At 42.1% G+C, this 12,371-nt stretch overlaps 1 protein-coding gene across 2 annotated transcripts in view; it reads left to right on the top strand.

Moving 5' to 3' along the window:
• The window catches only part of CACNA1C (calcium voltage-gated channel subunit alpha1 C), a 483,479-nt gene that overhangs the window by 362,399 nt on the left and 108,709 nt on the right, over window positions 1-12,371 (top strand). For both annotated transcript variants that reach the window (XM_032220855.1, XM_032220856.1), the window contains exons 13-17: window positions 4,103-4,310; window positions 5,611-5,731; window positions 7,337-7,451; window positions 10,657-10,777; window positions 10,884-10,953. In XM_032220855.1, coding sequence (XP_032076746.1) covers window positions 4,103-4,310; window positions 5,611-5,731; window positions 7,337-7,451; window positions 10,657-10,777; window positions 10,884-10,953 — 635 coding nt within the window. The remainder of the gene's footprint in view (window positions 1-4,102; window positions 4,311-5,610; window positions 5,732-7,336; window positions 7,452-10,656; window positions 10,778-10,883; window positions 10,954-12,371) is intronic.

Below are 12,371 nucleotides of genomic sequence, written 5' to 3'. Positions count from 1 at the left end.
ACTTGGCCCAGAACACATCTGACATAACAATAGTTGAAAAGAAAAAAAGTATGGTTCATTGACATTGCAATACCTGGAGATGCACGAATTGAAGATAAACAGCAAGAAAAAAATCACAAAGTACCGGGACTTGCAAATTGAAGATGAGCGACTGTGGAAAAAGAAATCGTGTGTTGTCCCGATTGTAATTGGAGCTCTTGGAGCAATACCTAAAGGGCTACCTCACTATTTGGAAAGTTTAAATTTATCAGACTTGAACATTCTGATTCTACAAAAAACCACCCTACTTGGAACAGCTTATATCCTCTGATGTTACCTTATCAGTTTCTAGGTCCTTGGTTAGGACTCGAGCTGTTGAGCTACCAACCAGCCCCAAAGGCTGTGAATTTCACCAAAGATTAATAATAATAGAGTCCTGTTTGAGAGGTGGAGCAGCAAGAGTTGAAAGGCCTCAGTTGATCAGGGCCCATGCACAAGCACTTCTGAAGTGTACAGGTAGTCCTTGTTTAACAACTGCTGTGCTTAGTTCCCGTTTGAAGTTACCGTGACATAGAAAAGGTACTTGGCAACTTTAAGACATGTGGACTTCAACTCCCAGAATTCTATGCTGGCTGGAGAATTCTGGGAGTTGAAGTCCACATGTCTTAAAGTTGCCAAGTTTGAAGACCTCTGCTAGAGATGGTCTCAATTGCCCCATAGAATTCCTGAATTCAGATCATAAATCTAAAACAAAAAAAGATCACACAAGAACTTGTCCTCTATCTCCTCTTTTTTCCTTCTTTGCAAATGCGTATTCTCTCTCCTCCATATCCAGAGGCCTTTATTTTTATGTTATTTATTTATTTGTCCAATTTATATAGCTGCCCATCTTACCAAACAAGCTATTCTGGGTGGCATAATTGAAATGAAGGCTCTTATTCCTGGTTATTTATTAACCATGTGTATAGTGCAGCCATATAACTCTGGGTCTCTAGTGGCACACAAAACAACTGCATTAAAACAGAAAATAAAATCATGATTCTAATAGAACTAAAACCCAGTAAATCACAGACTGTAAAAATAGAAAACCCATTGGGAATTACATGATTACAAATGGTTTTAGAGTGTGCAGACTTAGTTATCATAAAGTAATGTTCTGCATTTCTTCTTTATCATCATAATTGGTAAAATGGCTGATTGCAAAAGGCAGATACATAATTTCAACATAAGAGCTTTCGGCTTACAGAAAGCAAATAACACAATAACACGGAAAGGGGTAGAAACCTCCTAATATTAGAGATTTCATAAAGAGCTGAGTTATAATAGACTAAGTCTTTTGATTTGGGTTTGATCAAATATGGAATTAGTTTTTCTTTTCATTATAATTCCCCCACTGACTACTTGGAATTATTTGTGTGGGCAAATCTGGTTTCTAACATTAGCAATGTTATATACAGTATGTTTTCAGTCACTGTTTTGCATTATAATGTTGGCTGCACAGAGGGTGTATATTGGGGGCATATTATAGTGTTTATGTTCCACTTTACCCCATTGCATTCTCTTTGTGAAAGTGTATACTCTGGTAATCTCTCAAAGCAAAATATATAGTAAGGCCTCCTTCATCTCTCAGCTGATCACTGATGACTGAACTGATGTATATCACCAGGATTTGATTGGGGTTGGAGTATTTTTCTCTTGGAGATGTGCCTACCTGGGTTTCAGACAGGGATGAGATTCAGCCAGTTCGGACCAGTTCGGACAAACCAGATGTTAATTTTGCATCCGGTTTGCCGAACCGACTATTGCAAGGACTGGCTGGCCCCGCCCATCCTGCCCTGCCCCTCTCAAGAGTTTCAATGCAGCCTGTTCATCATGCCAGGTAAGTGTAGGGCCCATATGGAGGCTCCGGGAGGGTAAAAAAGGGCCTTCTGGAAGTCTGTAAATGATCCCAGCCCCCTGAGCTGCCAGAAGGCAAAAAATGGGCCTACTGGAAGTTTCAGAAGTCCAAAATCGGGCCTGTTTCCGGCTTCCTGAGGGCCTCCAGAAGCTCCTCCACCATGGTGGAGGAGGTCGTTTATGCCCTCCAGGAGGCTCTTGGAAAGCCTCCGGAGCTTGGGGAGGGCAAAAATGCCCCCCTCCACCATGGTGCAGGACAGGAAGCTGAGTAGCAATAGCAATAGCAATAGCAGTTAGACTTATATACCACTTCATAGGGCTTTCAGCCCTCTCTAAGCGGTTTACAGAGTCAGCATATTGCCCCCAACAACAATCCGGGTCCTCATTTTACCCACCTCGGAAGGATGGAAGGCTGAGTCAACCCTGAGCCGGTGAGATTTGAACAGCCGAACTGCAGAACTGCAGTCAGCTGAAGTAGCCTGCAGTGCTGCATTTAACCACGGCGCCACCTCAGCCACACCCACCATGGCCACGCCCACCCAGCAACCGGGCAGAGAACTGGTTGCTAACATTTTTAAATCCCACCGCTAGTTTCAGTTATGGCATCAATCAAGAACCCAGGTTGGGTGAGGTGTGTCTATGTCACCCAAGTTTCTCTGTTGGCATATAGAGCACTGGTCCACAGACAGATAAGATACCTATTAGTTTCAGCTCTAGGAGTCAATTGGGGCTGTTGGAATTATATCAACTTCCCTATTGCAGTACTCTATATCAACCTCCCTTCTTGAGCTCCTTGATTGTCTGGCCAAGTTAGCAATGAAGTTCCCAACTCATGATATTGGGAGACATTTTAGGGAAGGTGATTGAGATGGATGAGGCTAGTTAACAGGATGGCTTCCAATCATGTTTCAGGCTTTGACACAGGATTGAAACAGCACTGATCGCTTAGTAGATGACATTTGATAGAAGTGGGCTGGGGCAATGTATCCGTGGTTGCTCCCCTAGATTTTTCACCAGCATTTGTAATGGAAAGAGTAATAATGTTGAGGAACAGGAGGAAAAGTGACAACCAGGGCAAAGGTTTAAAAAACTGAATGTAGGCCAGAACTATAGCCCGAGTAAGCTTCTCAGACAAGACCCTACCAAATTGTCATGAAGATAAGGGAAGAAGCACATTCAGGCTTCATATTCTGTTACTATAAGTCACTTAACAGTAATATGGGTGGCATATTAATTAATTAATTCATTCATTATTAATTACTTAAATAGATAAATAAATAAATAAATAATCAATCTTATAATAAAAGTAGTATTAGAATGCATGACTTTGGTTTCCTAGTCGACCTACCTGAAGTTCTGACAGCTGTCAACACTGTTGATCATGAAATCCTTCTGGACTCAATTAGAGGTTGGGAATGGGCAGCTCTATTTTACATTGGTTCTATTCTTTCTTTGGGAATAGTTCAGGCAGAGTTGATAGGCAGAGGAGAAGTCTTTTTCCATGGCCCTTGCTTTATGGAGTGATGCAGGGTTCAACAGTCCCCCCACTCCTATTTAACATATATGTGAAGCTGTTGGGTGAGGTCATTCAACATCATCTCCATCCTGGACCATCCAAGTGACATGAGATTCTATCTTGATGACTGGAGTTTATGAAGACACAGTAGTGTAGGATCTAGACCCCCACTGGTTCCATAGATACTCTGTCACTTGCTCTGGATGAGATTACCCCATCTTCCAGACTTCTGTGGTTGTCGGAGACTGTTATCTTGGACTTGTAGTCTTACAAGGAGAAACTATCTGAAGTACTTGTGGACAAACTCAAGTTTGCCCACAAGAGGAAAGTCCTCAAAGGGGACTTTTTAAAGAGCCAGTCTATTCTCTGACTCTACGTCCTGCTGCAGTCTTCAGTTCCACTTTTTGCAGAAGTGTTCTCAATCTGCTATTTCTTCCCTGGAAATTTCTACAAATGATTGCATGTTCATATATGTTCTAAGTGTTCAAGGTGCAGAAATTGGGAAGAGCTTTTGTCTTTTATTTCTGTGGTGGTAAAAAATGCTAGTTTTCTACTGCATAGCTCGTTTTCTTAGAGGTATATCTGAATTATTCATTTCTTAGTTCATTCTTTGGAAAAGACATGTTTGTGAGTGTCAGGCAGCTTTCCCCAAAGAAATACCTAACACAGACAAGAAACACCTGCTTTTTTTTTTTTTTTTTGGCTCCACAGGTACTGGAATTCCTTGAGTAATTTGGTGGCTTCCTTGCTCAACTCAGTGCGCTCCATTGCCTCCCTGCTGCTGCTCCTCTTCCTCTTCATCATCATCTTCTCCCTCCTAGGGATGCAGCTCTTTGGGGGCAAGTTTAACTTTGATGAGATGCAGACCAGGAGAAGCACCTTTGACAACTTTCCACAGTCATTGCTCACTGTGTTTCAGGTACAGTTTTCTTTCAGTCTATTTTTTAAAAATAATGCACTCTTAAGAAGCAATGCAAAAGGATTCTTATGTCTATACCAACCTGTATTGAATGAAACACTTTCATAATAAATGAATAATTAATATTCATTAATTACTAGAACGTGTTTTTTTTTAATGTTGCAACATTTCCCAAAGCAGGCAAACATAGGGAAAAGTGGGCTGAATAGGAATCTGAATAGGAAACATTGAATGTATAAGTACAAGATTAGGGAGATCTAGGCCAGCAGCAATCTATATATATAAAAGTGAAATACCACTCACGCATCATCACAAAATCTCCAGAACCGTAAAGCCTACAAACTTGAAATTTGGTACATATGTTCCTCTTGGCTTCTAGGTTCTTGTTAAGAAAAGGTTTTTTGAAATGACCATCAGATCATTAGTATTTCTTATGTTATTATTAACACGCTCTGATGCTAAGGAGTTAGACATTCTTCTCCCCCTCCCCACCTGAAAAGAATTCTGTTTTAACTGACACTTGGGCGTGGCCAGCATATGACTCATCCAGCCTGCGTGCTGGGAGTTTAGACATTCTACTCCCCCTCCCCACCTGAAAAACGCTCTGATGTTAAGGAATTAGACTGAGGGAGAGAAGGGGATAAGATAGAAGAGGCCTCTGTGGGGCAAGCCTGAGAGAGAGAAGGGGAATAGGAGAGGCCAATCGTAACTACTCATTAATTTTCAAGCTGTAAGTGTCGATTTATCAAGCCTGATCACATAGTTTCATAGCGGAGCACGGGTATTCAGCTAGTTATTTATAAGAAAGATCTAGAGGTTACAGTGGATCAGAATAAACACATGGTATGAGACAGCAGCACAACAAAAAACAGAAAGTCAATGTTTTGAGAGGCTGAAATAACAAAAACATTGTACCTAGATCATGGGAGGTATTAGTCTCATTGCACTCTTCACTGACTAAAATTAAAGGAAAGGAGATCCATGCTGAATATTAGACATAATTTCCTAACTGAAAGAGATGCTAAACAATAATCTGTACAGAATTGTGCTAGGTCTCCCTTGTTTGAGATGCAGCCTGAGATGGTGGATATGTAACCCTACCCACATGTGTAGAACAACTTTCCATTTGTATCTTGAAATTCAAATGTAGATCTAAGTCAATACCTTGGAGTTGACTGATCAGGTAGGTTCCTTCAAAATAGAACAGGGTGGTGTTGTTTCTTGTAACAGGCTTTTTTGCAGGTGTTTTGCATGCTGTCTAACTATGTATCCCCTCCACTGGTGGGAATGTGTCATTTAGATCCTGACTGGGGAGGACTGGAATTCGGTGATGTATGATGGAATCATGGCTTATGGCGGCCCCTCTTTTCCAGGAATGTTGGTCTGTATTTACTTCATCATCCTCTTCATCTGTGGAAACTGTATCCTTGAGTGTTCTCTGTTGTAATTAGTTTGAATATAATTTGAATTAACAATAAGGCAGCATCAGCAATTGATATGGTTAAGGGCCAGCTAGGACCCATATATGATAAAATGGTCTGTACTGACTGAGGCTGCATCCTGCTGCTTTTCTTCCTCTCTGCCATCTCCTACTAGCTCCTTCTGGATCAGGGAATTAAAAACATCAGTGTTTAGAAAGCGCAAAGAAAAAGAGCCACTATCTGTTGGACTTCAACTTGAACCCATCTCAGAGTGGAGAGGGTTGCCTTCCTGGTTTGTTCTTCTTCCAGTGGGAAAATGGATAGAAAGTCACAAGGACAACAAAAGTTCCTTGGATAAATTTCAGACCTGTAGGTTTGTTCCTACCCTGTTTTCCCGAAAATAAGACCTCCCTGGATAATAAGCCCAATTGGGCTTTTGAGTGCAAGCGCTAAAATAAGCCCTCCCTGAAAATATTGCAACATAGCAGCAGCCATGAGGTGACCATGCTTGCCGCCTCCTGCACCTCAAAAATAATAAGACCTCCCCGAAAATAAGGCCAATCGCTTATTTCAGGGATCAAAAGAAAATAAGACCCTGTCTTATTTTCAGGGAAAGCCGGTAGAAAAACTGCTTCCACCATTAACAGGTGCCTGTCCCTTCCTTCATCAAAGAAAGGTTTTTATGCTTTTAATAAGGGAAAGGCAGACAATTCTGCCTTAGAGGAGCCAATGAAACACAAGTCGTTCTAAACAGGACTGGACAAATCTTAATTCTGCTCACCGTATTATGTAAAGACCACATTTTGAGTACATTTTTAAATAACGGATTTCGAAACTAACACGAGAAGCTGACACTAATCGATTTTATTGATTCCAAAAAGGCTCTGTTCATCGAGAATCGCGATGGAATATTGTAAAATTCTATTGTATTACTCAATGTTTTATCAACATCTTTAAGAGTATTATAACTCTAGGTGCTGTGTATGAATAGAATCTGGCAACACAGACTTCTTTAACTTTGATACAGGAGTAAGACAGGGATATATACTATTGCCATTCTTGTTTCTCCTCTCCACGGACTTTGTTATGTATAGAGCGATGGATAACTCTAGCTTTGGCATCCCATTGGCAACACCTCATTTAACAGATTTATATTTTACGAGTGACATTGCAATGCTTGGTGAAAAAAGGGGTGCTTGGAAGAAAAGACCATCAGTTTGGATCAGTGACAACTAACGTTTTTGTCGAGGCATGCCAAAAATAGGGGAGCGGGGAGGGGTCACGTGCATGAGTGCCCACACCCATATTGCAATGCCCTCCCCCCGCACATACATGCACAAACCACCACCACCCGCGCATGCGGCAGGCCTCACTGAAGCCTCCAGAGGGATTAAAACAGCCTAATGGCAACCTGGAAGTTTGTTCCCAAACTTCCAGTGGGCCCCATTGGCCGTTTTTCGCCCTTGCCAGGCCTCAGGGAAGCCTCCTGAAGCCTGGGGAGCGCGAAAAATGGCCGAACATGCAAACTGGAAGCTCGGGAACCATTTCACAGGATTGTGCTTCATAGATATTCACCGATATTTTCTTTAAAGAACATACAAATAGATATCCTGCTGAATGTCTTCTTGGCCATTGCTGTCGACAATCTTGCTGATGCCGAAAGCTTGACATCTGCTCAAAAGGAGGAGGAAGAGGAAAAAGAAAGGAAAAAACTAGCAAGGTAAACTTTTGTCTATTTTGGCATTAAAAATGTTAGTATTTTTTTTTTCTAGAGAGTAAAACCAATTCCAGAACAAGAGCTTCTTATGCCTTGTTTCTAGTTAAGGGTTTTTTGCACTTGTGTCAGGAGCACAAAGAAACTTCCTGGCTGAAAGGATTAGCAGGTGACATCACCATTGCCTAGGGGACGCCCAGTTGGGGGCTCCTTTCATGTCCCCAGCAAGAGTTGTAGCGAAGGATGAGAGCTCACTCTTGCCCCAAAGCAGCAGCATTCAGGTCACAAACATGGGCTTGCTAATCTCCAATCCAGTTTTGTCACAGCGAGAGCCACCGTGCTCCTTCTAGCTAAAGTTATACAATTGAAGATATTCTGGAGGAAAAGAAGCAGTGGTGGGTTGCAGGAGGTACGTCCCAGTACAGGCGTACTGGAACCTTCCCGGAGCACCGGATACCGTTCCAGTACAGTGCTCCAGAGGGCTCACCTGCCCGCCCGAGCTCCTTACCTTTCTTTTAAGGCTTCCGCACTTACGCGCATGGCGCGTACTGCACCTGCGCAACGCTCCGCTGAACAGCTGGAGCGTCACAGAGGCAGTAAGACTCATGCGTGTGCTGCAGACGTCCATGTGGACGACACCGGGCTGTTCTAACTGTAGCGGTTGGAACAGGATCTGGAACCCACCACTGTAAAGAAGTATCCTTCACCTGAAACTGGTAATATGAGCCAAGAACTTTGGTTATAACATTGAATTGGATAAATGGCAAGATCTATGGGAGAGAAAATTAACACTAGCCACTTTGTATAAAGAAAATGTATACAAAATGTACTATAAGTGGCACTTCCCTCCCACGAGGCTAGCAAAAATGAATAAGAATCAATCTCCACAGTGTTGGAAATGTAGCCTGGGTTTAGGATTTTTTTATCATAGGTGGTGGTTATGTACAAAAGCCAAGGAATTTTGTCATCAAATAAAGACATGATTGGAAGAGATGTTAGATCAAAAGACAGATTTAAGACCAGAACTATTCCTATTAGGAATAACAGAAAAATAAAAATACAGTAAAGGAGTGATATATTTAATGCTGCATGTGATAACCGCAGCAAGATTGGTATATGCGCAAATTTGGAAAAACAGAGAGGTCCCCACTGAAGAAGAGAAAATAAAGAAAATCTTGATCTTTGCAGAAATGGACAGACTGACACTAGAAATCAAAACAGAGATGAGACAGAATATTATGAAATTTGGGATAAAATGTATCAGTGATTGGAAATGAGGAAAAGGAGTTGGAACAGAATATTTTGAGGATTGTAAAATTGGAACTGGATAATATATAGATAAATATATAACAGAGGATCTGTCAGTAAGATCAAAGTAGCTATGTACGATAAGTAGAAACTGTATTTATTGTTATGTTACAGTATGTATGGAAATGACAAAGCCAGAAAGGTCACTCTATGTCCAATGTTTTAATGTGTATTCAATAAAAGAAAAAAAGAAGTATCCTTCACCAACAGTTTATTCAGTTTATTCCAAGAAGTCAGCCATATAAATTGCAAAATACCTGCTTAAGCACTTTATTTTCCAATGTCAATACATGGGGAGCTTTTTTGGTTTGAGCAATAAAGATCAGAAAAGGTGGCATATCTACATATCCTGGATGTCTGTTGAAACTTTAAGAATCTTTTGCACAGCCTGAAGCAGGGTTGGCAGCATTAGCTTGGAACCTAAAATATATTTTTTTTAATGGAGGAAAAAGTTATTTTCATTGCAGGCTGAATGATTCTCCCCAAATAATTTGGGGAAAAGGTAGCTCCCGAACAAAGTACAACTGATAGGACAGTGATGGCAAAGTATCAAAGGTGACATGCCACAATGTTTTGGGTGAAATGCTAGTGCTTACCCACACATGAGAGCTATTCTCCTCCTTAAGCACACTCATTCTTGTGAGATTTTTTTAGAGGCTGTGGAGGATGCGTAAGAATGGGGTGTGTTCTTGCATGGCAATTACACAAGAGAGCCATACTCCTAAAGGGTGCATGGCAGATCTAGGGGAGGGTTGGGCCACGGGTGAAATTGCACCATTCCCTAATACTCCCAGACTGGCAGTGGTGGCACTAAGACTGAGGCCCAGAACTCAACTTCAGGGTTCACCGACAAAAGGGTGAACGACAAAAATGCGCCCGACTAAACCGCAGTGACAAAACCGCAAGTTCTAAAGCACGCCGACGAATGAGCGCTGAAGCGCGGCGACAACAGCGCGGTGACAGAAGCGTGCTGTAAACCTAACCCTAACCCTAACGCTAAACCTGACCCTAAACCTAACCCTAAACCCTAAACCTAACCCTTATCTTAACTTAAATCGTGCTTCTGTCGCCGCGCTGTTGTTGCTGCGTTGATGATGTTGCGTTGATGATGTCGCAGTTTTAGTGCCGCGGTTTTGTCGGCGCACTTTTGGTTTGCGCACATTTGTCGGGTCACGCAACTTCAGACCTTGCTTTAGCGCTGCTGCTGCTGAGTGGCACTATTCACTATGGCCTAGATTTGGGGGGAGGGGGAGAGAGAGAATTGTCCATCTTTTCTTTGGGGTGAGTGAGTGAGTGACATACCAGCAGAAACAAGTCAGGCATTTTCTGAACTTTGGACATTTTGGTTCACCATCATTGAATTGGTTCAGTGGTGGGATTCCAAAACTTTTCCTAGCAGTTATATGAGAGCGTGCAGCACTCAAAGTCCACCCTCGGTGTCAGCACTGGTGAGCTGAGCTGTTTTTTAGCTCAGCTGAAGCACAGCAATCCACTCTGCTGCGTGAATCAGCTGAACTAAAAAAAACAAGGGAATATAGGACAGGGAACGATGGGGGCGGGAGGGCAGGGCCAACCAGAGGTGGTATTTGCCGGTTCTCCGAACTACTCAAAATTTCCATTACCGTTCACCCAGACCAGTCCAAACTGGCTGACTACCACCTCTGCATTGGTTGGAAAATGCATGACGAACATTCTTTCTATTAACTTCCTAAATTATCTCAGGATGCAAAGGTTTTTTTGAAAGTCTGGTAGGCACATGATTATTAATATTACTTGTTTCTCAGAGGAGCAAATGTTTATGAAGGTTAAGTGAATATTCTTGCGCTTGTCTATTGGGCTATCCAAGGAAGTTAGTCTTGGCAATTCATTGGCTGATTTTTGTGTGTCTCTGCTAAATCGGTAGGACTGCCAGTCCTGAGAAGAAACAGGAGCCCGAGAAACCAGCCGTGGAGGGAGAGACAAAGGAGGAAAAAATCGAGCTGAAATCAATTACCGCTGATGGAGAATCTCCAGCTTCTAATAAGGTTTGCTGCTTTCCACTATCCACCTTGTTTTGAGATGACTGTTGACTCTTTTTATGAATTAATAAGTAGGCACAACTAAAGAACGGCTGTTTTCTCTCTTGGCCAGAGCAACACAGATGAATATCAGCCGAATGAAAATGAAGAGAAAAATCCCTATCCTACTGCAGAGACACCAGGTAATTTTACTGCCTTGCCCATTTTCTGGAATGACTAGACATGTCCTCAGGGAAGGATAAAATAACACAAGATGGCAACCAAAAGTATAATTTCTGACCTAGCCTTAGCAGAAACAAGAAACAGACTACTTGTCACACAAAAAAACCTCTTTATTTTCCTCTTGTGAATTAATTGCATTCACTCACCGAAAAGTCCAGGCAATAGTCCTTCAAGCAGTTAACTGCAGTACAGACCTTATCAGTTCCTTGCGATAATTGCAAGGCCGTGAGCTTCCAGCCACAAAGCTGCAAATTAAGCTCTGGCAAGCAGTCTGTGAGGCACAAAACACGATGAGCCAAATCTTCAGAAATCCGAACTGTTGTCTCCTATGACCACCACTCCCTTTCCTTCTATTTATTCCCCAACCAGGGAGGGGCCATTCAGCGTCCACATGTACCTTGCTTCCCGAGTCGACTCCTTGTCCTCGGTTGTTCTCCTCTCCTAACAGCTCTGCACATATGCACATCGGGAACAGGCCCCGTCTGATCTTCCTCCTGACTTATCTCAGCCTCCAAAGGCAGTTGCCTCTCTGGTGGCTGGGAAATGTCAGACGGCCCTGGCTCTATCTCTCCATCCGACTCGGAGCATCCATCAGAGCATTCCCCAGACTCCAAAGCTGGCCCAGGTTCCTCCCCAACCTCCTCATTGTCCGAGTGTGACTCAACAGTGTGTGACTCGATTGCCAGGCAGATAGAACAGTGATGGAACTTTGATCACATTATTATAGTAATCTTGATTTTTTTTCAACACACAAACACACATCAAAGTGGCAGAAGGCAAACTGAGCTTAGATAAACTTGCCACACCCTGTTATCCCTAAGGTATCCAAACATATACTATAATCATGCCAACATATTTTTTTTCTTGGTAGAAATCCCAAATAGCCACTTTGTACCAAGTTTCAGTTTTGCCAGATGTCCCGTCCACAATATATTTATTTCACATTTAAAAGGAAACTCTGTTTTGTTTTGTGTCTGCCACTACACAAGATACACCATTTTTTTAGTAGGTGGTCACATTTGGGCAGCATTACAATGATGCCTCAAGTTCTAAAGCTAGAATAAAGTGGAAATTAAACCAATCTGAACAAATTGGTTGATTTTTCTATTCTATTAGCAGACAATGAGGATAAAGCTTGCCACTTTAAAGCATTGGAACTTCCTGCCTTGGCCCTGTTTGTATTTGCAGGCTTAAAACATAAAAATATTCAAGATATAAAAGATATTGAAAGAGAACCAATTTGATTGATTGGTTACGGCAAGAGACTAGAAATTGGGAGAATGTAAGTTTTTAGTCCTGCCTTAGGCATGAAAGCAGCTGGCTGACTTTCGGCCAGTCTCATTCTTTCTCAGTCACTCAACCCACTGCACAGGTCGGG

The sequence above is a fragment of the Thamnophis elegans genome, chromosome 7, assembly GCF_009769535.1.
Source record: "Thamnophis elegans isolate rThaEle1 chromosome 7, rThaEle1.pri, whole genome shotgun sequence".
Taxonomy (NCBI): Eukaryota; Metazoa; Chordata; class Lepidosauria; order Squamata; family Colubridae; genus Thamnophis; species Thamnophis elegans.
The sequence above is the reverse complement of the archived record's forward strand: the minus strand, read 5'-3'. Positions and strand labels throughout refer to the sequence as shown.